The sequence below is a fragment of the Crotalus tigris genome, unplaced genomic scaffold (assembly GCF_016545835.1).
Source record: "Crotalus tigris isolate CLP2741 ecotype Arizona unplaced genomic scaffold, ASM1654583v1 scf7180000017589.2436309, whole genome shotgun sequence".
NCBI classification, from domain to species: domain Eukaryota; kingdom Metazoa; phylum Chordata; class Lepidosauria; order Squamata; family Viperidae; genus Crotalus; species Crotalus tigris.
The window spans coordinates 757,199-784,492 of NW_024096495.1; the positions used below are offsets into that span (position 1 = coordinate 757,199).

A 27,294-nucleotide genomic window follows, 5' to 3' on the forward strand; every position below is an offset into this window, starting at 1 on the left:
AACCACTACTCGGAGGCGGGTTTTGCCTGTCCTGCTTTCTGTTGTGTAGAGCGTCTAGTATCTAGGCAACCGCTAAAAGCGGTTGGACTGAAGACGCTGAGAAAACGGATCTTCGAGCGAAAGTGAGGTATGATGTGGAACGATACGCCCTTATCGCCTTCCGTCCTAAATGAAAAGGAAAAGGAAAACCAGAGGTAAACCTCCCTCCCTGTTATTCCAGGAGTTCGACTCTAATATGAGATAGGGATAGCATAACCAGGTTTTGAAATCTGTTGTGAACGACAACTTGTTCCCTTTGTAGTTCACAAAATCATATAAGCTATATGTTCGATTTAGCACACTTGCCTACAAATAAAAATAAATCGTCTCTTTCCAGCAGGGAAAGTGAACTTACTTTGTTGCCTCTAAATTCAGGGACCCCGATTGTGGCGCGGAACTGATAAGTTGATGCCTGAATTTGAGAGACACACAAAGAGACTTTTTTGCCCATCTGAAAAACATTTATTAGGGGGGGGATCAAGTATTTTTATAGGGTATAGAAACTACAGAAACAAATGACATTTGTTATATATGATACGTCAGAAAGCAAGTGAAACAATAAAAGACTGATCAATCAATCAGAATAGAGCTGGAAGGGACCTTGGAGATCTTCTAGTCCAGCCCTCTGCTCAAGCAGGAGACCCTATAACATTTCCAACAAGTGACTGTCCAGTCTCTTTTTAAAAATCTTCATTGATGAAGCACCCACAACTTCTGTTGGCAAGCTGTTCCACTGGTTAATTGTTCTCATTGTTTGGAAGTTTCTCCTTAATTCCAGGTTGCTTCTCTCCTTGATTAGTTTCCACCCATTGTTTCTTGTTCTGCCCTCTGGTGCTTTGGAAAATAAGTTGACCCCCTCCTCTTTGTGGCAACCTCTCAAATACTGGAATACTGCTATCAGGTCCCCCCTAGTCCTTTTCTCTAGACTAGCCAAACCCAAATCCTGCAACCGTACTTCATATGTTTTAGTCTCCAGGCCTTTAAACATCTTAGTGAAAAATTTAAACAGTAGAAAAGACTGATTCTACATAACATTCCACAAATGGCACATTTATTGGTTACATTATTTTTTCCCATCTGAGTTTGTAACATTCTTAAAACTTGCAAGGGACTGCCACAAAGAAGAGGGAGTCAACTTATTCTCTAAAGCACCTGAAAGCAGGATAAGCAGTGGATGGAAACTAATCAAGAAAAGAAGCAACTTAGAACTAAGGAGAAATTTCCTGACAGAATAATTAATCAGTGAAATGACTTGGCTCCGGAAGTTGTGGGTGTTCCAACATTGCGGGTTTTTAAGAAGAGAGTGGATAACCATTTCTCTGAAATTGTATTCTGCCTGAGCAGGGAGTTGGAACACCAAGGTCCCTTCCAACTCTGTTGTTCTGTTAAGTGTATTCAAGGACTTTCAGAATACTGTTCTGCTCCATTCGGTCTCCATTCAGGGGTTCAACAATACTGGACAGATCTCAAAGGAGTCAGACAAAGAATGTCTCTCATAAAAATTATGGTGAGATGTAAATTATGGAAACCCATATTGGCTCAATCATTGCCCAGTCAATAAAGACCACACTAGGTGTTGAAGTTCTTGAACATCTGGTGAAAAATGGGCTATATGACTCAGGACTGTTGGCTGAACAACCAGGGCTAGCAGCTGTAGAAATGCTGGAAAAAAAAGGTATTTGCCCATTGCACATATACACAGATAGAAAACAAAGAAATAATAATCTGTTATTACAGACTAAACCCAACAAGAAAATGATATTTGAAAAGAAAGCAAAGGTAGTACCAATAGTAATAGGAGCCTTGGTTACAATCTCAAAACATCTGGAGCACCACTTGAACACCATTGGCATTAATAAATTTACCATCAGTCAATTGCAAAAGACAGCTTTACTCAGGGTAGCTTACATCTTGCGACAATACCATCAAACGTCAACATCTCCTTGTCCCTTGGGAAGGACTGGATAGGTGGATAAAAATGCCAAATTAGTCTGAACATCTGGCTGACTGTGTGATTAACCATATAATACTATTAGGTGCCTTGAATGCAATTCCAAAACAATTGGTGCACCACTCTAACACCATCGGCATTGACAAAATTATCTTCAGTCAATTGCAAAATGCAGCTTTACTCGGACCATATATCCTGCCATAATATCTTCAACACAGTGAAACATTAATATCTGCCTATCCTAAGTTCTTGGGAAAGGCTAAGTAAGTTGATAAAAATGACAAATCCAGTCTAAACATCCGGCTGATTGTGTGACCAAGCATAATAATAATATTAACACCATCCTATTGCATGTCCTTGGCAAGGACTCGATAGGTGGATATAAATTCCAAATCCAGTCTGACTGTGCAATGAGTCTTAATATACTCTTTATTGCTTAAAGTGCTAGAAAGACAAGTTCTCCCATATCAGTAGAAATGGCTTTGGCTAACAAACAAAAATATATTTTCCTGAAGTTAGAAAAGAGGCCCAGACCGCCAGGTTAAAATGCTAACATCACTTTTTAAAATGCTAATAATGAAGTCTAAAATTCCAAATAATACTATTTTGATGATGATGATGATGGTGGTGATGATGATGATGATGATGATAAAAATGAAATACCATGCTTAATATGGTAAAAATAATCAGAAATCGGGATAGTGACCACAAAACTAAATGAAAAAGGAGTAACTTTTAGATGGCTGGTCCCGGAGGGGATCCTAATCAATTGGAATTCCAGAAGATACAGGTTGGACTCTACTTTTAAAGGAAGAGAGTATCAGCTCTACAAATGAGCATGGCTGCAGCCATTTTCCTTCTCATTCTAGGTTGCCACATAGAACGGAGGGAGGGGGGTTGCCCAGGTGCTTCACTAGTCAAAATAATCTTTTGTCCCCATCGGCTGCTCCTGAGACTAGGGACTGGCGTTGCATAAAAAGCCCGCCAAATAATCATATTGGAGAACGTAATTGCTTACATAGTTTTTATGGGTGGGACATTTAACTTTATATTGGGAAATTGTTGCTTGTGTATCCAGACTTGGTTTCACTCTTGACCATGCTGATACTTTGTAACTAATAAACATGTTCTTTGAGGAATTTGCAAGCCTCAGAGATCTGCTTTATTCGTCTCTGTCTGTCGGAACCATGACAATAAACCAAGTCTGGATACAAGCAACAATTTCCCAGTACAAAGTTAAATGTCCCACCCATAAAAGCTATGTAAGCAACTACGTTCCCCAATATGACTATGAAGAAGGAAGAATCTTAATGGTGGAAACAATGATAAATCAAAAAAAGATATTGATGATAGTAATATATGCACCAAACAATAAACAAGAATTTTATCAAAAACTACACAGGAAAATATTGGAAATGGAATATCAAAATATTTGTCTAGTAGGAGATTTCAATGCAATCGTGGATGAAAATTAGATTACAAAAGTAGCAAAATAGGAGGGGAAAGGAAGAAAGAGACTTCCCAAAGCTTTTTTTCAAATGACAGAAGAAATACGTGTACCGGAAGTTTGGAGAGAAATGAACTTTAAAAAGATTCAATATACATTTTACTCGAACAGACATAAATCATGGTCCAGAATTGATAAGATATTCATGTCCCCTGAACTAAGAACCAATATACAAGACGTTGAGATAGAACCCAATATTTGGGCTGACCATAATCTGATAAAAATGACCTGGAGAGGAGCAAAGAAGAAATCATGGTGGACACTGAATCAATCACCATTAAAAGATAAAGAATTTATAGAAATAGCAGAAAAGGAAATGAATTTTTTCTTTAAAGAAAATAAAAAAGAAGAAACCTCACTCCAGAACATATGGGACACGGCCAAAGCATACTTTAGAGCAGGGGTTCCCAACCAGGGGTGTGAGATGATATTCCAGGGGGTGTGAAAACTTGGGTTTTCAAAATTATAGTGTATATGCATAATTTGTTGCCGTTATTTCTAACCTTTGTAAGGGGTGTGAGAATATATCAGAAGCATTCTAGGGGTGCGGGCTATAGAAAAGGTTGGGAACCACTGCTTTAGAAGATTAATTATAAGCTCTATGGTGAAAAAGAACAAAGAGAAAAAACAATATATAATGCTAAGGGAAGAGTTTAAGAAATTGGAGTTAGAACTACAAAGAGATCCCCAAAAGACTTCCGGTGGTTAAAGCGGTGGAGATGGCGGCTACTTTGTAGCTGTCCTCCTGAGAAGGTGTCAGATCCGCGGAGCACAACGTTTACCAGCTGGCCCGCGGCTCGCAATCCCCTTCCCGGGCGAAGGGAAGGGGTAGAGATCGCATGAATAGAGGTAGAACCTCTTAACTCTCCCTGGATTTTTATTTTTAGGGGGGTAGAAAGAGGGTTCCCTCGGAGTTCATTGCCTTCTCCGCCTCTCAGCTGTCTTTGTTTCTTCGGAAACAAAGCGAGACGCCGCTACCATCTCCGTACTTAAAGAAACCGTGAGTAATCTTAAACCGGACAGAACTGTTTAAAGGATTTTATTTATAGTTTAGCTTTATTTTATTTTTTTTAGTTTATTTAGTTTATTTAGTATCTGCTGATTTTTTTTTATTTTTTTGAGCTTTCTCTTTTTTTCGGGCGGAAAAGTGAGAGTGAAAGTAAAATGGCGTTTTGAAAGTTTTTTTTCCTTTAAAAGACGGATCGGCTGAATTGTTGTTTAATACTGCTTTTTTTTTTACTTTTTTTACTTTTTTATTCTTGGGGACTTTTAGATTGATCTTATTTTATTCTATTTTATCTTATTTTTAATTTTTTTTTGGATTACTTATTTTTATCGGTATTTTTAAGAAGAAAGGAAGATAAATTAAAATGGCTTCAAAACGACAACCAGCTACTGCAGCTTCTAAAGTAACTTCTTCTCCTGCTACTTCTACTGTGCAACAACAACTTAAAATAATACCCTCAGTGCAGCAACCTAAATCTACTCCACCTTCACCTCCCCCATCTGGCACATCAGCACAAGACATTAAAGAAATAATGGTAAGTGCTGTCTCACAGTTTAGGGAGGAAATGAAACAACTTTTGGATCAGAATAAATCTGAAACTAAGGAGGAAATGAAGAAAGAGATGAAGGAGCTTTTAGAACAGAATAATGCTATTTTGAGGGATGATATACTTCTAGCTCTATCTGGAATGGCCTCAGTGGTTGTGAAGCTGGACTCCAGAGTAGAGGAAATTGAAGAAACAGTTGAACTTTTGGATTATAAATTTCAAGATATGGAGAAAAAAGTGGAGACTTCACAAGATGATATTCTTATGTTCCAGTATAGACAGATGGAATATGCTTTGAGAATAAGGGGTCTGAAAGAAGATAAAACTCAAGATTTGATGGAAATGGTGATTAATGACTTGGCTGTTATTTTGAATATTGATAAAGAAGAGTTACGTGGGGATGTGGAAAGAATTTATAGAGTTAATTCTTGGATTGCAAAACAGAGGAATTTGCCTAGAGATGTGGTGATATATTTTGCTAAGAAGTCTTTGCGAAATCAGATTCTACAAACTTTTTATAATAAAAGATTTCAGATTGCTGCCCAAGATATTATTATTTTAAAGGAAATTCCACCTAAAATTTTAAGAAGCAGAAAAGATTTTGCTTTTTTAGTAAATGAACTTAAAGCAAGACAAATGCCATTTAGATGGGAGATTCCGATGGGCATTGTTTTGAGCCATGCGGGGACACGTTATAGACTTAATACAGTTGCTAAAGCTAAGGAATTTTATAAAACGGTCCTGGGAGCAGGCTCTCCTTTGCCCATGATGCATAAAGTCTTGAGTGACAAAGAGATGGAACAGAAATCTGAAGGTACAGGGATGATGACTGCTGGACAGGTGGTATGGATGTCTCAACCAGAGGTTAAAGAACAGAGAATGACCCGTGCAGCACATAAACGTAAAGAAAAAGAACAACAGAAAAAAGAAAAAGAAAAAGAAATTGAAGAATCTACTCAGCAAATTGCTTCAGTGCCGGTGGGAGGAGCAAGACCCAAAAGCTCTGCTACATATTCATCAGCAGCAGAATTTGAGCGGATCTTCTCCAGGCTGAAGGCCAAGGGAGATGGCAAAGCTCCTGTCTTGGAATGTTAATGGATTAAACATTCCTCAAAAGAGAAAAAAAATTTACCACTATTTGAAACAACATAACAATGATATTATTTGCTTGCAAGAAACTCATATTACAGCTAAAGATCAAAAATATTTAAATAATCCTCGCTTGGGATCTCATTTTGTATCTCCCGCCCCTGGGAAGAAAGGGGGTGTGGTAATCTATGTTAAACAGAATCTATCCGCTACCTTGTTAGAATCAGATCCTTACGGAAGATATGTTATGCTTGAACTTGGTTTATATGGCAAGAAAATTCTTATTGTGGGGTTGTATGCACCAAACCAGCAACAGGAGCAATTTTATAGGTTACTACATCAGAAAATAACTTTGTTGGACTATAGATCTGTGATTTTAATGGGAGACTGGAATGGTGTCTTAGATATACAAATGGACAAAAAAGGCTCTTCTACCTTTTTTAAACAGGCTAAATTACCTAAAGCCTTTTTTGATATGAAAGAAGATTGGGAATTGAGAGACTATTGGCGTGAACGTAATCAAGAAGAAAAGGATTTTACGTTTTTCTCAGATAGACACCAATCTTTCTCAAGAATTGATTTCTTTTTGATCACAACAGATTTATACAACAGGGTGAAGAATGTAAAAATTTTTCCTAGGACATTGTCCGATCATAGTCCAGTTTGGATGGAACTGTTTGTAGAGAAGGAAGATAGGAGATCCTGGAGGGTGAATGAGAATTTATTTAAACAAGAAAAAAATGTTCATAAATTAAAGGAATGTTTAAAGGAATATTTTACTTTAAATATGAACAAGGGAACATCAATGTCAATGGTCTGGGATGCAAGTAAAGCTTTTATGCGTGGTATTTTGATAAAAATGAATAATTTGCATAGACAGAAACAGACTCAGAAACGGAAAGACTTGGAAGAGGAGATTAAATTAAAAGAGAAACTTTTAATTTCAAATCCCTTAGATGAAAAGGTTAAAGGAGCTTTAAAATTGTTAAAAACACAATTTAATATGCTGATGGCTGATCAAGCTGCAACTAATTTGCTATTTATGAAACAAAATACATTTTGTAATGCTAATAAACCAGGGAGATGGTTGGCTTATCAGTTAAGAAAAAAACAGAAACAGAGGAATATAGATAAAATAAATTATAATGGTAAATTGGTTTATCAGAAAGAATTGATTAAGAAATCTTTTTTAGAATACTATCAAAAATTATATAAGGGTACTAATATTCAAATTACAGATATAAATAATTATTTAGGCAAAGTTAACTTTCCTAAATTAACAGAAGATCAGGAAAAAAAGATTAATGGTTTAATTACTAAGGAAGAAATTGTTACAGCTATTAAACAATTGAAATTGGGCAAAGCGCCGGGTACGGATGGGTTGACATCTATTTATTATAAAGCTTTAGTAGAAGAGATGACTCAACCGTTGTGTGAACTGTTTAATAATTTATTACAGGGGTTAGAGATCCCTCCATCCTGGCGTAATGCATTTATATCATTGATTCCAAAAGATAGTCAAGATCTTACTTTGCCTAAAAATTATAGGCCTATATCTCTTTTAAATGTGGATTATAAAATTTTTGCAAAAATTTTAGCTAACAGGCTTATGGGGATCTTGCAGCAGTTTATACATAGGGATCAATCGGGTTTTATAACTGGAAGGTATATGAAGAATAACGTTAGACAAATTATTAATTTATTAGAGTATTTAGAAAAGAATAACCAAGTCTCTGCAGGCCTGATATTTTTGGATGCTGAAAAAGCCTTTGATCAAGTGAATTGGCAGTTTATGCTGTGTTTAATCAAGGAGATGAATTTTGGACAAAATATATTACAAGTATTATCCAATATATATCAAAAACAGACTGCTCAAATTATTGTAAATGGGGGTTTGTCAGAGGCTTTTGTAATAGAAAAAGGAACAAGACAGGGATGCCCGTTGTCTCCGTTATTGTTTGTTTTAACACTGGAAATTTTGTTGATTAAAATTCGGGAGTCTCAAGAAATAAAAGGAATAGAAATTAATAAAAAAGAATATAAATTAAGAGCCTTTGCAGATGACTTGGTTGTTACTTTGTCTCAACCTGTTTCTTCGGTGGTGAAATTATTACAATTGATTCAACAATATGGACGTGTTTCTGGCTTTAAAATTAATAATAATAAGACCAAAATATTAGCTAAAAACATGACTAATGGTGATAAACAGGCTCTAGTTAACTTAACAGACTTTGAAATTGTTGATAAGGTAAAATATTTGGGGGTTACATTATCTGCTTCTAATGTAAAATTGTATAAAAATAATTATGAAAAGCTGTGGATGGAGGTACAGAAGGATTTAAAAAACTGGAATAATTTACAGTTATCCCTTATGGGCAGAATTGCAGTTATTAAAATGAATGTCCTGCCAAAGTTTATTTTTTTGTTTCAAATGTTACCTATCTTAAAGAACGAACGTAATTTAGATGAATGGCAAAAAGGTATTAATAAATTTGTTTGGGCAGGGAAAAAACCAAGGGTGAAACTTAAAATAATGCAAGATTTTCGTGAGAGAGGTGGACTCAAGGTACCAAATATGAAATTGTATTATGATGCTGTAGTATTGACATTGATTAGCGACTGGGTGAATTTAACAAATACAGAAATACTTCATTTGGAAGGCTGGGACCTATTTTTTGGATGGCATGCCTATTTAATATTTAATAAAAAAGTGGATTGGGTTTTTAAGTCTCATATTATAAGAAACTCTTTGCTAAGAGTGTGGAGAAAGTATTATAAAAGTGACTTCAAAATACCATTATGGGCTATACCTCGGCATGCCATAGAAGGTATAAGGAAAGGGGTAAATATGGACAAGGTCTCTTACGTACAGTTATTAAGATGGGATGGCCAAGACTGGCAGTTAAAATCTTTGGAAGAGTTAACACATGAAAACTTAACTTATTCATGGTTCCAATATAGACAAATAGTGGATAGATGGAAGATGGATTGTAAAATGGGCTGGCTTAGAGAAGATGAAATTTTTTTAAAACAAGTAAGAGATCAAAGGCCAACCCATATTAAGAGAGTTTATGGGGTTTTAGTGGAATTAGATTCAGAACTTGAACTAGTTAAAGATTGTATGATTAAATGGGCACAGAATATTGGTGAAACGATTTCAATGGATACTTGGGAACTTATTTGGATAAGAAATGTTAAATTCACACAAGCGCAAAATTTAAGAGAGAATTTTTATAAGATGTTTTATAGATGGCACCTTGACCCAAAGAAAATGTCCATTATGTACCCTAATCTACAGCCGAAATGCTGGAGATGTGGATATTTGGATGCTACCTATTACCATATTTGGTGGACGTGTAAGCATATAAAAGCTTTTTGGATTAAGATATGGTGGAATATTCAAAGAATTTTTAAAAGGAGGGTAAAATTTACTCCGCAATTATTTTTACTAGGTATTGTTATTGACTGTGATGCTAAGGAGGTTATATTGATGTTAAATTTGATTACAGCCGCTAGGTTGTTAATAGGACAATATTGGAAGAAGGAATCTTTGCCTACTTTACAAGAATGGTTTCATAAAGTTTCGTATTTGGCAGAAATGGCAAAGATTTCGGCTTTCTTAAAGGAGCAATCTCAAGAAAAATTTTTTGCGGTATGGGAAAAATGGATAAATTTTATACAACATAATTTGGATATGGAAAAATATTATTTAGCCTTTTTATAATTTGTAATGATTGTTTTTTCTTTCTTTCTTTCTTCTTTTTCTTTTTTATATATATACATTTTTTACGTATTATTATTCATATATTTTTTTTTTTTATATATATATATGCTTTATTCTTCGTCTACTTTCTTCTTTCTTCTTTCTCTCTCTCTCTTCTTTTTTATTTTTTTTTTTCTTTTTTAGTATATATTATTCATTTTAAAGTTTATGTTATGTATATTATTATTATATATATTATTACTGTGATTTTTATTATTATTATTAATTATTTTATAAATTGCAAATGTTATTTTTAAAATATTTGTTAAATAATCCTATATTCAGTTCTGGGAAGTCGGGGGGGGGGTGGGGTGGTTGGGGAGGGGGGGGTGGATTTTTATTTGTAAAACTTTTGAAAAATTTCAATAAAAAAAAAAAAAAAGAGATCCCCAAAAGAAAACTCTGAAAAGACAAATAGAGATAAAACACAAATTAAACCTAATAGGGTCAGAAGAACTGGCTCAACAAATCAAAAGGGCAAAACAAAACTTTTTTTGAAAATGCAAATAAACCAGGAAGATGACTGGTTTTTAAACTAAAAAAAGAAAGAGAGGAAAAACTGATAAATAAACTGCAAGATGAGAAGGGATTTCAAAATGATGCAATAAAAAATAGTTAAAAAATTTTATGAAAAATTATATGAGATAGAAAAAATTTATTTGAAAAAAACAGTATAATACATGGAAAAAGCCAACCTACCAAAAATTCCAGAAACCTCTAAAAACTTGTTAAACGAAAAAATTACAATGATGGAACTGATGGAAGTTATAAAAGGACAAAAAAAAATCATAAAACTCCAGGTCCAGATGGGCTACCCGCAGAGTTCTATAAATGCTTGCAAGACACATTAAGCTTTCCAATGAAGGAAGTCTGTAATGAAGTACTATTAAAAGCTAAAATACCAAATACATGGATATAAGCAAACATCACTTTAATGCCAAAAGAGGACTCTGACTTGACACAGATAAAAAACTATAGACCAATATCATTACTGAATGTGGATTACAAAATTTTTGTTTCAGTAATAACAGGGACTGAAAAGAATTTATCCATCCAGATCAAAATGGATTTCTACCAAAAAGACAAAACATAACCTAGGGATCATTTTGGATACATTGGAATATTATGAAATGCACCCAGGAAAACAAATGGCACTAATTTTTCTAGATGCTCAAAAACCTTTTAATAATGTAAGCTGGCAATTTATAATACAACTAAATTGGAGTTTGGAAAAAAGTTTATTAATGTAATTAATATATCAGAAACAAACAGCAAAAGCAATAGTAAATGAAGAATGTACAGAGAATATTAATATAAAGAAAGGCACAAGACAAAGATGCCCTTTATCCCCATTGTTATTTATATTGACTTTGGAAGTTTTGAATAGAAACATCAGACAAAATTCAGAAATCAAAGAAATCAAGATAAAAAATGAAAGCTATAAATTACAAGCATTTGCAGACGATTTGGTATTTATCCTAGAAGAACTGCTGGAGACAATCTCGAAATTATTGAAAAAGATAGAGGAATTTGAAGAAGTAGCAGGATTGAAGATAAATAGAGAAAAAATAAAGTTATAGTTAAAAACCTCACATCTAATCAAAAAAGACAATTGTCAGAAAAAATGGACTTCCAAATAGTTAGAAAAGTTAAATATTTGGGAATATATTTAACAGCAAGATTGCAACAATAAAAGAAAATAACTACTTAATCAAATAAAACTAGATTTGGAAAATGGAAACATTTACAACTATCAGTGTTAGGAAGAATAGCTACAGTGAAGATGAATATTTTACCAAAACTTCTTTTCTTGTTCCAAACAGTGCCTATAAAAATAGAGAAGAATTTTTTTTGATGATTTGAATACAGTGATCTTGAAATTTATTTAGCAAGGAAGAAAAACTAGAATTAAACTGAAAATGTTACAAGAATCTAAAAAAAATAGAGAATTTGGATTACCAGACTGGGTTTTATATTATCAAGCATGTGTCTTAACATGGCTAAAACAATGGATAAGCCTTAGAAATAAAATACTGTTATACTTAGAAGGACATGATTTGCAACTTGGATGGCATGCATTCTTATGGTATGAAGAATAAAGTTCACAGATACTTTCAAAATCACTATGTTAGAAACTCACTACTACTTGTGTGGGAAAAGATAAAAGCCAAAATATACCGGAAAATCCCAGGATGGCTCTCAACGATGGAAGCGTTCGTTCACCCTAATTTATTGAAATTTGAGAAAATCTGGACATATAAGGACATTTTGGATATTGAAAGGAATTTAAAATCTAAACAAGAGCTTGAACACCAGGGCATTGAAGTACCGTGATGGCTTCAAATGCAATTGCAATTTAGATATGATAGAGATCTTAAAATGTATGGTTTTTATAAAGAGCAGACAATGTTTAATCAAATATTGCTGACCTCTGATGAAAAACTGATCAAGAAATTATATATATTTTTATTAAATTTGAAAATGGAAGATGAACATGTGAAAGAAACAATGGCAATGGGTAAAAAACTTTGGATATAATATAGAATTAGAGAAATGGCAAAATCTGTGGGAAAGTAATTATAAATTAACAATGGCAACTTCTTATAAAAAGAACTTATATAAAATGTTTTATAGATGACACTTACCACCGGTTAGATTAGCAAAAATGTTCATAAACATATCTAGTAAATGTTGGAAATGTAACAAAATAAACAGGCACATATTACCATCCGTGGTGGACTTGCGGTAAAACAAGAAAATTTTGGATTAAAATACACACTTGGTTAGAAAAAATGTTAGAGAAACATACAGATTTTAAACCTGAACTTTCCTTATTAGGTATAGTACCAGAAAAATTTGATAAATGAAGTGTATACCTAACTTTGCATGTATTGACAACAGTGAGGATTTGGGAGAAGGAAGCTTATGCAGTGTTCTGGGCCCTCCTTACCTGGAGGCGCTGTTTGGAAGAAAGCAAAATCCCCTTCCAAGTATGGACTAACCATAAAAACCTAGAAGCTCTCAGAATGCCCAGAAAGCTGTCACCTAAACAAGCATGGTGGGCCCAACACTTCCACCAATTCAGTTCACTCTACACTACTTGCCAGGGGAGGGGGGAACAATTTCTTAGCTGACACCCTGTCCAGGATGCCATAGTATAACAGCTCCCAAGCTGATGTAGTGAAGCCTTTATTGCCAGCACAGCAACTAGCGGTCCCAGTGGTCACGAGATCACAGAAGAGAAACCCCATATCACTGGACATTGCTGCCTCAACTGTGTTCAAACAAGCTTTAGAGAAAGAAGAGTGGTTTTCAAAGCATAAAAATCTCTGCTTTATGCAGGATGGCCTAGCATGGGTGAAAGGAAAACTCTTATGTCTCTGCCACGCAAAGATTAAAAACTATGCAAGTTTCCCATGTTTTAAAACTCACGGGGCACTTCGGATTTGTGAAGACCTTACACTGATAAAAAGGCAATTCTGGTGGCCATCGTTGAAAAAAGACATTGAAAGTTATGTGGCGAGACTTCCGGTTCCGGAATGCGGTGATGCCGGTCGCGCCTGAAAACTTCTCTCCAGGCCGTCCGGAGTTTCCTTTGCCGGTAGACCCCCTAGGGGGTTGAAAGTCACCCTGGAGAAGTGACCACCGAGGAGGAGGCCGGCTGGTAGATAGGGGAGGACGACAGCTTCCCCCGAGTCTCCAGCTTCTCCTTAGGGCCGACGGAGCAAAGATCAGCCTGCCGATCACCCTGCTGCACCAGCCGAAAGTCACATTGTCATCTAAGCATTAAAGACCCAACACAGATGATCTGGGTGAGACCCCTTTTGTTCCTCCCCATACCCCTGCTGTTTTTGCCTGTAGAAGCTGTTTGTGCTATTATTTCCCCGTCTGGAGAAAGCGGCTTTAGTAATCGTGGGAACAAACGCGTTTTACAAAAAGGACAGAAAAAATAAATAAATATTCATTTAAAGACTATATTCTATTCCTACTTACATTGTGCTGTAGAAAAAAATGTTTTTTTGTGCTTTTTGGAGCGGTATTATATCGGCAGATTATTTCTTTTTCTATTCTCCCTTTAAAGATAGAAAAAAGGGAAAAAATGGCATTTGAAGAAGTCTTTGTAGTTCACTGAGGACATCTACTGGTCAAAAGTTAATTTGGAGATGAGAGAGCTTTCGCCTTCAAACTGTTTTTCAAGACAAAAGATAATTTGAGCTAGGTGTGTGATCTGTGGGGGTGGATAATGTTCAACTGTTCAACTGTAACCTTCACTAAAAAGGAAAAGGATTCTTCTTCAACTATTGCTAAAATGGAGAAGCCTCAATCACATTTAAACTGTAAACTTATACTGGAAAAGATCTATGAGGCTAAAGAAGAAATATGTACTACAATAAAAGAGGCTGCTACAGAACTAAGAGGCAGAATCTCTACTTTAAAACTTAAAACTGACTCCCAGATTACACTTCACTACTCTACAAAACAGATTATACAAGAAGAGGTTTTAACTGAGGATAAGGAAAATCTTATTTTGCCTTACAAGCAAGACCAGGAAAAGCAAAAACCGAACTTCGGACTTCTGAAGCAACGAGGCTTTATGGACAAGAGAAACAGAGGATTAAATCAGAGATCAAGATGGTCTGTATCGAATCAAGTGACACTACAAGCAATAAAAAGAGACATTATCTGGAAGGGAAGCCCTGTTATGGAAACCTATCTGGCAAATGAGGAAAGCTAGAATAAGATTGAAAAATGAAATTTAAAATTTCTTAAATTGGATTAAAGGCAACCTAGAACTATGGACTGATCTAAGGACTGAGATTTTGAATTTGAAGTAAAAAGATGTCTTAGAGTTGGAGTGAATCAGTAATTAATTGAATGTTAATTAAATATTGAAATGATTTAAGGTTTGATATTAATTTGTTAACTTAAAGAGATTGATTAAGTGAAGGATTAGATATCTAGAGACAGTTTGATAAATACATACATTTAGATGTGTCTAGAATAGATTAATATTTTTGTTTAAAAACAAGATAGCTTTCTATATAAGGGATTAAAGACAATTTAGAATGCTAGGAATGTTCCTTTTAGAATGTTAGATTTATTTCTATGAAAATTATGATGTAATGGAATGATGAAAATTGAAGAGATGTTTCAGATTTTAAGTGAACTAATAGTTAATTGAAATTTAATAAGATGATATGATTTTCTGATGATATGGATGTTATTAGTCATGATAATTAACTGGAGACTTGAATTTTGTTTAATGGAATGACATGATTTAAAGTATGATATTATTTTTTTTAGCTTGAAGAGATAGATTAATTGATAGATTTGATAGGTCTAGGATAGATTAATATTTTACTCTAAATAAGGAAGATTAATGGAAGAAGAAACAAATTAGATTTTGATAAAATTAAGAAAGTAGAACATATGTGGAAGGGATATTTGAATTGAAAATGTTTTTATTTAAAGTTAATTTGATTATGGTAGAAATTGATGAAGCTTAAAAACAGGTTCAGGCTGAATAAATTTAAACTAGAATTGGATATTCTAAATATACTATGCTATTTGAGGGAAAAAGAGAGGAAATATTTGATTATATTATGTATATATGTCTTGTTTTAAGATGTTTGATTACCCCAGCACCACGGTATGTCCTGAATATGTTGCTTTAAGAAGTTAAAAAAACAATAAAATTTGTTTTTTTTTTTAAAAAAAAGAAAGTTATGTGGCCAGCTGCCCTATTTGTGCTGCAGCGAAATGAAGGCAAGGGAAAATGCCTGGTCTTTTGCAGCCTGTAGCGAGCCCTTCGACATCCTGGAGAGAGATTTCTTTTTTATATATAAATGTTTTATTAATTTTCTATTTTTACAAACAAGTGCCTAATAGGCAACGCAATGACTGAGTCCATCAGTAATTCTGTGCTACATATAAGCTTCTTCAAAGTAAGTCCAATATTATACCCTCCAGTACATCCTCTCTTCTTCTGATAATAACCATTTTTCCGCACTAGGCAAATACAATTGTTATTGTTATTGTTAATAAATATACAATTGCGGCTACTTTGTAGCTGTCCTCCTGGGAAAGCGTGAGAACCGCGGAGAACAGCAGGCACCAGCTGTTCCGCGGCTCAAAACCTCCCTCCCGGGCGAAGGGGGGGAGGGGAGTATCACCTGAATAGAGATAGAGCCTCTTGAACCCCCCAGGAATTTTTTCTTGGGGGGTGAAAAGAGAGCTCCCTCGGAGTTCGGGTTGCCTCCGCCTCCCAGCTGTCTTTGTTCCTTTGGGAACAAAGCAAAACGCCGCTACCACCTTCGCGCTTAAAGGGACCGGGTGAGTTATTTTTAAAAAAAGCGGACAGAGTTGGATAAAGGATTTTTCTTATTGGATTTTATTTGGACTTTAGTTTGAAAGATTGACCTTTATTTCTTTTTCCTTTTCCCTTTTTTCTTCGTTTTTTCTTGCGTGGAGAGTGAAAGTAAAATGGTGACTGGAAAGTTTTTTTTTTCTTGGAAAAAAGTGAGTAAAACGGAACGTTATGGATTAGATGGTTTTTTTTCTCTTTAAACTTTTTCTTAAGGTGGATTTGTGTTTTGGGAAGATTTTTCTTTTTTTTTTGTTTTTGTTAAACTCTCCTTTGTTATTTTTTTTTCCCTTTCAAGGGATTGTTTATTTTATTTTTTTTCAAAGAAGGAGGAAAGAAGAAATAAGATTTTTTCTTTTTGAAAATGGCTTCAAAGAGGCAAGCAACCTCTACAGTACCTAAGGTGGTTTCTTCTCCTGCGATCTTACCGGCACAACAACCTAAAGCTACACCACCACCCTCTCCTCCTTTGCCAGCAATAACGGTACAAGATATGAAAGATATAATGGGAAATGCTGTAGCTCAAATTAGAGGGGAAATGAAGGAGCTTTTAGAGCAGAATAATACTCAAATCAGAGGGGAAATGAAGGAGCTTTTAGAGCAGAATAATACTATCTTGAGGCAAGATATAGTTATGGCCTTAACAGGACTTGCTTCTGTGGTTGAGAAGTTGGATTCTAGAGTGGAAGAGGTGGCAGATAAGGTGGATATTCTGGAAGACAAATTTGAAGGCATGGAAAAAAAGATGGAAATTTCACAAGATGACATTGTTATGTCTCAGTACAGAGAGATGGAGTATGCTTTAAGAATCAGAGGCCTGAAAGAAGACATGCAGCAAGACTTGAGAGAGATTGTGGTAAATGACTTTGCTGCTATTTTGAATAGAGAGAAAGAGGAAATACTCAGAGAAGTTGAAAAGATATTTAGAGTTAACTCCTAGGTTGCAAAGCAAAGAAATTTACCAAGAGATGTGGTGATTTATTTTGGGAAGAGATCTCTGCGTAATGAAATTATACAAGCTTTTTATAACAAGAGATTTCAGATTGCTGCTCAAGATGTCATTATTCTAAAGGAGATCCCATCCAAAATTTTAAGACGGAGAAAAGAGTTTGCTTTCTTAGCTAATGAACTTAAAAAAAGATTGATGCCATTCAGATGGGAGATTCCAATGGGTATTGTTGTGAGCCATGCGGGGACGCGTTATAGACTCAATACAGTTTCTAAAGCAAAGGAGTTTTACAAGTCGGTCCTGGGAGCAGGCTCACTACCACCTACGATGCAGAAAGTCTTGGATGGTAAAGAGGTGGAACAGCAGTCTGAAGAAGTAGTATTGATGGATGCTGGAAAATCACAGGTGGAGTAGCTGCAACAAGCAGAGATTAAAGAGCAAAGAATGACTCGCGCAGCACATAGACGTAAGGAAAAGGAACAACAGAAGAAAGAAGTTAAAGAAGTTCTTCAAGAAGTTGCTTCGGTGCCTGTGGGAGGAGCAAGACCCAAGAGCTCTGCAGCACATTCCTCAATGTCAGATCTTCAAGCAGTCTTCTCCAGGCTTCTGGTTAAGGGAGATGGTAAAGTTTCTGACATGGAATGCTAATGGCCTCAATTCCCCTCAAAAGAGAAAGAAAATTTATCATTATTTAAAGCAACATAATAATGATATTATTTGCTTGCAGGAAACACGTATTACATCTAAATTTTTGTTAGGTATTGTTTCTGATTGTGATACTAAAGAGATTATATTGATGTTAAATTTAATCACAGCGGCAAGGTTGTTAGTAGGGCAATGTTGAAAGAAGGAATCTTTGCCTACCTTGCAAGAGTGGTTTTTTAAAGTTTCTTATTTGGCCTGTATTCAGCTCTGGGAAGGTTGGGGGAGGGCATGGGAGGGTTGGGGGGGTTTGGGGAAGGGAACCGTATTGTTTTGTAAAATTTAAAAATTTTCAATATATATATATATATATATATATATATATATATATATATATATACATACACAATTGCATATCAACATTTGTTACATTTTTCTAATAATGTCAATAATATCAGTTTAAAATATATTTTCTAACCAAAGCCTATGTTAATTGCATTTGCATTCAATTTCCACTTATTTAATCCATATCCTATTTTTGCTTTTTTCAATTTTAGTTTCCCATCCATGTTCAAAGTATCCCAATCATTTATAATTTCGAAACAAGTTATATATTGGCAACCAAAATTATCCCTTATTCAAAGTTCTTGGCATATTCTTATTTCCCTTTGCCAACTAACTTTCCAAGTCAATGCATTTGGATCATCAAATAATTCTTCTGCTATTTTTGTATGCATTTGAAACAAGTAAAACAATTTGGTTAAAGTATTTTTGGAAGAAGTAGCCCATTGATATTCATTAAATCGCCTCCCTCTTTCTCCAGTTCCCCACAGTTCTGTTAATGGCTTTATCTTCTATTCCATCAGCTCTCCTTCCTTGTCATCCAGTATGTTCTGAAAACTTGGTTTGTAAAATGTCTTTTCCGTGCCCAGTATTATCGTTGTGTCTTCTAAGTTTTCATTTATCTGGGTCTGGTCATTAGTTTCTTCCTTTAGATCGTCAATATTTGTGTCAGCATTCTCTAGTTTTCCTTCTATTTTCTGGATTGCTGGTTCCTTCTCTGTAGTTGTTTTCTGAGTTTGTAGAGTTAAATTAGAAAATTGTTCTTTTATCTTCTTTGTATTATTTTTAACCTGATCACAAGCTAAACCAATTGTTTTTTATATTAATTTCAACATGGAGAGAATTTCTTTCTATGTTTCATCAGTATTTTTGGGGTGATATGGCAAACTAAAGCTACTGGGAACAGATGTTAAAGATGGTGTTTTACTATTTAAAGCTGAGTATAAAATATCCATTTTATTTTATTTTTATAAGTAGCCTTTATAAATTTATCCAACCAAGTAGCTGTTCCTAAACCTCCACTAAACATATATAAGTAAAATTCAAATTTTTCTGTCCAGTAAGAAATATATCCTTTCTGTCCAGGGACAGAAGGTCCATTTAAGGTTGTTTAACAGTCAAGATTTATGATCCAAAATATTCCATATGTTTGTTCTACAAGAAAATAAATCCACAATACAGTTCTGAAAGTCAGATAAGATAAGATAAGATAAGATAAGATAAGATAAGATAACCTTTATTGTCATTTTTTTTTATTGTGGACAGAATGGCACACATCAAAAATGAAATTTAGTTGCCCGCTCTCAAAGTGAAACACATATATGACACACACCTAAAACATACTATGTACAACATATGTATAGACTCACACCCCTACATATACATAGCAAATAATATTAAATACTGTCCATCTTGAGTATATAACGGAAGGAGGAAGCTTGAGAATTCACAAGGCTAATGCTGTATGGAATGGAACTATGGCTGAACCTGGATGTTCTGCTACAGATACCACGAAGCCTCTTCCCAGAAGGTAACAAGGAAAACAGGTCATGAAGAGGATGTGTAGTGTCCCAGATGATCTTACAGACCCTGCTCAAACAACGCTTCTGTGCTATGTCCTGGATGGGAGGGAGGGAGCTGCCAATGATCTTTTCGGCCATCCTCACCACTCTCTGCACTGCCTCCCTGTCTGAAGCAGTGATGCTTCCAAACCAGACTGTGATGCTGTATGACAGGATGCTCTCGATCGTCCCCCTGTAGAAAGTGGTCAGGACAGGGGAAGGAAGATGTGCTTTTCTCATGTGACGCAGAAAATGCAGGCGCTACTGTGCCTGCTTCACCAGTTTCTCACTGTTGAGCGACCAAGCCAGCCTGCTCGTTAGCTGCACACCCAGGAATTTGATGCTGGTAACCATCTCCACAGGTGAATCATTAATGCACAGAGAAGTGTGGCTGTCCTGCCTTTTCTGAAATTGACAATGATCTCTTTGGTTTTTCCGGTATTTAAAACTAGGTTGTTTTTCTTACACCAGTTCGCCAACCCTCAATCTCCTTGTGGTAAGCTTCCACCTTGTCATCCTGAGTATTCAAAATTCAGACAGGCCAAATTTAGAATAATATTATTGTTGCTGTCACACAGATAAGCAGCCCTCAAGCCTGTCACTTTTTTCTCAGCTGTAATTCTCAATAGTAAAAGCTTCCAAAGCCAGCCAAAATCTTACCTAGTTCTGGGCTTCAAGCCAGGTTTCTTTTAAGCATAAATAAGTTGTAGTGCCGTAGTTCACCACTAGATGTCATCAATGCTGTTTTTCAGTTTTTAGATCCAAAACTTATATTGTAAACTTTTCAAGTCTTTTTTTTTAAGAAAAAGGTCTTAAAATCACTTTTAGTCCCCAAATTTTCAAGCTATATATATATATATTAATTCCAAATAAATCTTATAGATTTCACCATTTTCCCCACGTAATTAATTCACAGCTTTTCTTTTCTGAGGGAATGGGGCGGAAATGCTAATAAAACTCAAGCAGATAAAAAGAGAAGGGAACCCAAGCCTTTTTGCATTGGGGATAAAGTCTATTTATCCACTAGGTTTCTACAATCCCTTCAACCTTCCAAGAAGTTAGGACCCAAATTCATAGGTCCCTTTCCAATCAAGCGCATCATAAATCCAGTTACTGTGGAACTGGAACTCCCCAAGACTTTAAGACAGATTCACCCCATATTTCATTGTAGCTTACTGAAACTTGAAATACCCTCACCTTTAAGGCCAAAAGCAGCTCCTACACCACAGCCCATTATAGTGGAAGGGAACAACACTTTGTGATTAAAGAAATCTTTGACTCAACGTAGGCACCATGGGGCTGTCCAATATTTGGTAGCCTGGAAAGATTTGCTAGTTTCCCAAAATGAATGGGTTCATGAAAAGCATGTTAGGGCCCCAAGACTACTTAAATGCTTCTATGAACGCTATCCTGATAAACCCTGGCAGCTACCTATTTTTCTTTTCCCATTTTCTTATTTTCTTTCTCCTGCAGGTGGATCTTCCATTTTTTTTTAGGAGGGGCACCATGTCAGATCCTCATTTATTATATGCCTTTTTTTTCTGTTTGGGTTTGCCGTTATGTTGGGAGGGGGGAGGAAGATGCTCTGTTATTCTGCTGGGAGGGGGAGCCTGGTATGGGGTGTAAATGGAAGAAAGAATGTACTCTGGGCCATTTGTCTTAGCTCCGCACCGAGGGAAGGAGATCAAGAGGCTGAGAGGAAACCAAACCCGAGAATGGTGCCTGGAAACTGTGCTTATCAATTTGGTTCCCATAACAACCTCGCATCTGAGGATTGGATAAAATCAAATTGGACTTTTGGCCATTGGGGTGGGGTCTGTAAGGGATGCTTTAATGTAATGTTTCACACGGGAAAATACTAGATTTTGCTTTGCTTTCTTGCTGTCACTGTCTCTCAATCATCCTTTTGAGATGATGCCTGTCTCAAGAGTTCTGCTTTCCTGGGAGGACTAGCTGAGGCATGACCTTACATACTATCTGAGATTGGTCCAAGATCTTGGGGCATTCCATTTCACCTCCCTCATTTGACCTCATTCTGGATTTGTTCTGAATATTATTGAAGTTGGGATACACACCTCTTAAAGGTATCTCATTTAAGGTTTATGAATAATGAACAATATAGGAATGTCTGACCTATTACTAATAATTTCAATCTAGAAATATCTGACTTTTCTGAGTTGTCTGTTCAATAATTTCCCAATATTTTAAAGTTTAAATATTGTACAGTAGTACGCAAAGCTGGTAACATTTACTTTTTTTCATCAGGGTTGAAAGAGAGCAAGCAGCTGTAAAAATTCAGAAGAGATGGTGGATGCACATGACAAAAAGACTATTTAAACTTCTGAAACACACAATTCGTGCAGCGGTATGGTCATGTACACAGTAATGTCTGGCTAAATGTATCATTATGGTTTTACCCCTTAACTTCTTTTTCTTTCCACACGCCCTGTTTTAAGATAGTTCCCCTATCTGTAGACATATTGGTTGTGTTCACATACCGGTAATGTAAAAAATTCTGAACAACTAAATTGAAATCTAGGTCAGATATCAGGCAAAAGTTTCCAAACAATCATAAAACATGAAGCAAAAACAGCATCCAAGGACAAATTCAGTGAGTTACTGAAGCAGAGATCCACACGTGTTGAGGGATTGAATGAAATAGCATTGTTCCAGCACTTGTGTTCAAAGCTGGTATTCTAAAGTCAGAACTCTCAAAAACATATTCAGACTCTATCACAATTACTCATCAGGTCAGATAAAAATTCGTTTTGACAAATGGTGCCTGATGTCTAAATAAGGTTTACTTCAACACTCTTATTTCTCAGCTAGGTGCCATTTTTTTTTTCAGATTCATTTTTTGTGCCATCCAACTATTTTACCATTTTCCCTGATTCTGTTGAAGGTTCCCAGTCACATGAAGATCTGAATCTTCCCTTTAGGTTACAGACTACAGAATGCTGTCTGGAAAATTAAAATTTTGAAGTTTTGTGTGTGTGTGTGTGTGTGTGTGTGTGTCTGTATGTAAAAATATAAATTTAAAATGAAAGATAAAATTAACAAAAACCAAGGAGGAAGAAAAAAAAAATAAGAACAGAAAAAATGCAAAAAAGAAATAAAAAATGACTTTTATAGCAGTTTTAAGTATAAATGTAAATTAACCTCTCTTATTATAATTTCATTTTTTTAGTTTCACACAAAAAGTCATCAAAGTGTTCCAATCAGCATTAAACCTAGATAAACTTAGATTAAATTGGCTCTAGAATTCTAAAGATTCATTCTGATTCCCTAGATCACGGGTGTCAAACTCGATTGTGTCACATGACATATTGTGACATTTTTTGCCTTTGCGGAGCTGGGGTGGGCATGGCCTGCACATGATGCATCCGGCCCACAGGCTGCCAGTTTGACACCCCTGCTCTAGGAGAACGATGGCAGAACCCAATATTTAGCACAATTCTATACTGAGGTAAATGTATTATGTATCTATCTTATTTTGGTAAGAAATAAAATATTTGATTTTCTTATTGAATATTCAGCTTTAATTTTGTTTTTTAAAAACATTAGCACTTTTACTGTAAAGATATAAGAATAAAATAGATTTTTCCCCAAATTTCTCCATTTAAAAGACATGTAAAAGCAATAGCTTCAGATACATAAGAACATGACATTCTGGGATGGGATTTTTTTTAAAAAAAAAAAACCCTCCTAAAAAGCTGACAGAAAACATATTTGAGCTAAATTAATAGCTCAACGGATTTCACAGATACAGAATAACATTTGCATTGCAGATTCAGCGACAACAAGCAAAAGGAAAGAATAAATTTATTTTAATAATTAAAACGGATCCATATCTGAGCTTTAACTATCACCATTCAAAATACAGCTTAGTGCAGTATTGCACCTTTGCAATATCATATGCTCCCCAGGTATATAGACCTGCAACCTATATATACATATTTAGTATATTGGCTACACTTTATGGCTTGATAGTGACATCAGTTGCATTCCCCTGCATATAATAATGATGATGATAATGACATTGACAACAACAACAACAATAATAATAGAGTTGGAAGGGACACTGGAGGTCTTCTAGTGCAACCCCCTGCTCAGGCAGGAAAGCCTATACCATTTCAGACAAATGGTTGTCCAGTCTCTTCTTAAAAACTTCCAGTGTTGGAGCATTCACAGCTTCTGGAGGCAGGTTGTTCCACTGGTTAATTGTTCTAACTGTCAGGAAATTTCTCCTTAGTTCTAGGTTGCTTCTCTCTTTGATTAGTTTCCTTCTATTGCTTCTTGTCCTGCCTTTAGGAGCTTTGGAGAATAGCTTGACTCCCTTTACCATAGTTTTATCTTTCCTTCCAGCAACCCTCTACAAATTTTGTGAGGGTTTCTGCCATTAGTAACGGGAAAGTAATGATTTATCTTCACCAATCATTTATTGGCAGTAAGAAACCAATTATTCCATTTCCCAACAATTACAACAGGAAGTATTTAAATTATAGTTGTTGTTGTTGTTAATTGCGAAGTTGTGTCCGACCCATCGCGACCCCATGGTAAATTATAGTACATATTCTAAATTAATTTTTACATAGTATAAAAAATAAAATATCCCTAAGTTTTTTTAAAGCCTCAGTCTTTCTTATATATGTAATATATTTAGGTTTTTTGCATCGTCTCATGCCTTTTGTTCCACTGAAAATAATGCAGCCTTGGCCACCTATCTCTGGCTTACATTTGTAATTATTACAAATATATTGCAAAATTTATTTTTAGAGTTGAACAGCATTATCTTATCATATTTTAATTACTGTTATTTTGCCTAAAGATGGGATGTTTTGGTAGTCTTCAATCTAGAGCTAATAAATACCTCAACATTCTAATTAAAATATACTGAAAGGAGATATTCTTTTTCTGAGTGAAAAATTTGAAAACTAGGGCTGTAAATATGGATCATGTTATTCAGTATGCCTCCAAATAGTGATATAATATGATTTCTTTCAGGATTTTCCATATCACTCTCTTTCCCACATCCTCATCCCAGTGATACTCAAAACTGCATAAATACTGAGTATGCTGAGTGCTCATTGAGCTATTTGCTTGTTCAAATATTTTTCCAAATATTTCAGTTTCTAAATGTTGGGCTATTTTAAGCATGCTGTTGCCTCTCTGTTTCTCTTATTAACCTCAATTTGTGTACACAGTGATCATAACATTTCTGTAAATAGAATGTTACAAATCTATTGGGTAAATACTGTATTTCTTTCAGGAATATTGTATTAGCTATGACATTTTAAAAAGAGTGAGTCCTTTGGAAGCTGAACTTCTTAAAGAACCTACTATTCAGTATAAAGTCCGATTCAGGTAACATTAGTAATTTTATTTTCTTTAGTTCTCCGTATGAGATTACTTTTATCAAAATGACAGTGTTTTTGTATACAAAGAAGTCCCCTGGAATCAGTGCATTTTAAGCATCATTTATATTTTGTAGGCAGCAGAATCAAACCGTATTAGGGAGACAGCCACTATATTCTAGACCAGGGGTAGGCAACCCAAAACACTCAAAGAGCCACTTGAACCCGTTTCCCACCAAAAACAAAACACCGGGAGCCGCAAAACCCTTTTGATATCTAAAATGAAGATAACACTGCATATATCCTTTTTTATCTTTATTATAGGTGTGTGTGTGTGTGTGTGTGTGTGTGTGAGAGAGAGAGAGTGTGTGTTTGTGTATGTGTGTGTGTATACACACACACACACACACACACACATTAAAAATAAAAGTAAAAATATGACTCTTGGGAATATCCATACTATTAAAACAATGATCACCGAGAGAATGCTTTAAGAGAATAAAATTACATACACACACAGGTAAAAAAAGGATATATGCAGTGTTATCTTCATTTTAGATGTCAAAAGGGTCTCTCTCTCTCTCTGTCTCTCTCCCTCCCTCCCTCTCCCTCTCTGCCCTTGGTCTGCCACTCCTCTTCCCCCACTCTCTTTCTTTCTCTCTCTTTCCTCTCTCTCCCCCTCCCTCTCTCTCTCTCTCTTTCTCCCCCCCCCCCATCTGCTGCTCACCTGGCAAGCTTCAAGTTGTTCTCCAACAATCTCAGGGGTAGGCAACCTCGTCTCTTTTATGACTCATGGACTTCAACTCCCAGAATTCCTGAGTCAGCCTAGCTGGGCTAGCTAGCTCTCTCCTGCCCTTCCTGCTTCCTGCTGAGACGCAGCAAAGGGAGGAGCTCCGCCCAGAAAGCTTTTCAGCTCCTCGGAGAACACTGTGAGTGCACTCTCTTTTACACATATACACACACACACACACACACAAAACACACACACACACACACAGAGAGAGAGAGAGAGAGAGAGAAGCAGGGAAGCGCAATTGCCTGTCTCTGTCTTTGTCTCTCTCTGCAAAGGCAGAGGAGGCTGGGAGCCACAGGGGAAGGGTCAAAGAGCCACATGCGGCTCCGGAGCCGCAGGTTGCCGACCTGTGTTCTAGAGTATCAAGCAAACTGTGATTTTGTTTGCCATATTGTTCAAACATAGTGCATGGGTCAGATTATATTTAAGGAGAAATGTAGAAACCAGACAAATAGCAATATAAGAAATGTAAAGAAAGAGAGATTAATACCTTGTTCTTTAAAGTTTTCAAAAGTATTTATTTATGCCACAGGAGCGTATTCAGATTTACAAACAGAAAGTCTGGAAAGAGGGACACATAACTAAATCAGAATATCAACAAATAGCCCGAGCCTGCAAAGATGAAGTGAGGAAAGCTAAGGTTCATAATGAACTAAGGCACAGGTCAGCAACCTGCGGCTCCGGAGCCGCATGCGGCTCTTTGAGCCTTCCCCTGTGGCTCCCAGCCTCCTCTGCCTTTGCAGAGAGAGACAGAGACAGAGAGAGGCAATTGCGCTTCCCTGCTTCAATATCTCTCTCTCTCTCTCTCTCTCTCTCTCTCTCTCTCTCTCTCTCTCTCTCTCTCTCTCTCTGTGTGTGTGTGTGTGTGTGTGTGTGTGTGTAAAAGAGAGTGTACTCACATGTTCTCCGAGGAGCTGAAAAGCTTACTGGGCGGAGCTCCTCCCTTTGCTGCATCTCTGCAGGAAGCAGGAAGGGCAGGAGAGAGCTAGCTAGCCCAGCTAGGCTGACTCAGGAATTCTGGGAGTTGAAGTCCATGAGTCATAAAAGAGACGAGGTTGCCTACCCCTGATCTTGTTGGACAACAGCTTGAAGCTTGCCAGGTGAGCAGCAGATAGGAGAGGGGGGGGGGAGAAAGAGAGAGAGAGAGAAAGGGAGGGAGAGAGAGAGAGAGAGGAGAGAGAGAGAGAGAGAGAGAGAGAGAAAGAAAGAGAGTGGGGGAAGAGGAGTGGTAGACCAACGGCAGATAGAGAGGGAGGGAGAGAGACAGAGAGAGAGAGAGACCCTTTTGACATCTAAAATGAAGATAACACTGCATATATCCTTTTTTTAACCTGTGTATGTGTGTGTGTGTGTGTGTGTGTACACATACATACATACATATACATA

At 36.1% G+C, this 27,294-nt stretch overlaps 1 protein-coding gene across 4 annotated transcripts in view; it reads left to right on the top strand.

The window, feature by feature from the left end:
- The first annotated feature begins 2 nt into the window (after positions 1-2).
- Positions 3-27,294, top strand: part of CUNHXorf58 (chromosome unknown CXorf58 homolog) — a 57,703-nt gene continuing 30,411 nt past the window's right edge. The window contains exons 1-3 of one of the 4 annotated variants that reach the window (XM_039362966.1): positions 3-194; positions 22,027-22,126; positions 25,031-25,125. In XM_039362966.1, the coding sequence (XP_039218900.1) occupies positions 130-194; positions 22,027-22,126; positions 25,031-25,125 (260 nt within the window). In that variant the 5' untranslated portion in view covers positions 3-129. The remainder of the gene's footprint in view (positions 195-22,026; positions 22,127-25,030; positions 25,126-27,294) is intronic. The other 3 variants (XM_039362975.1, XM_039362992.1, XM_039362984.1) reach the window with 3 other exon arrangements.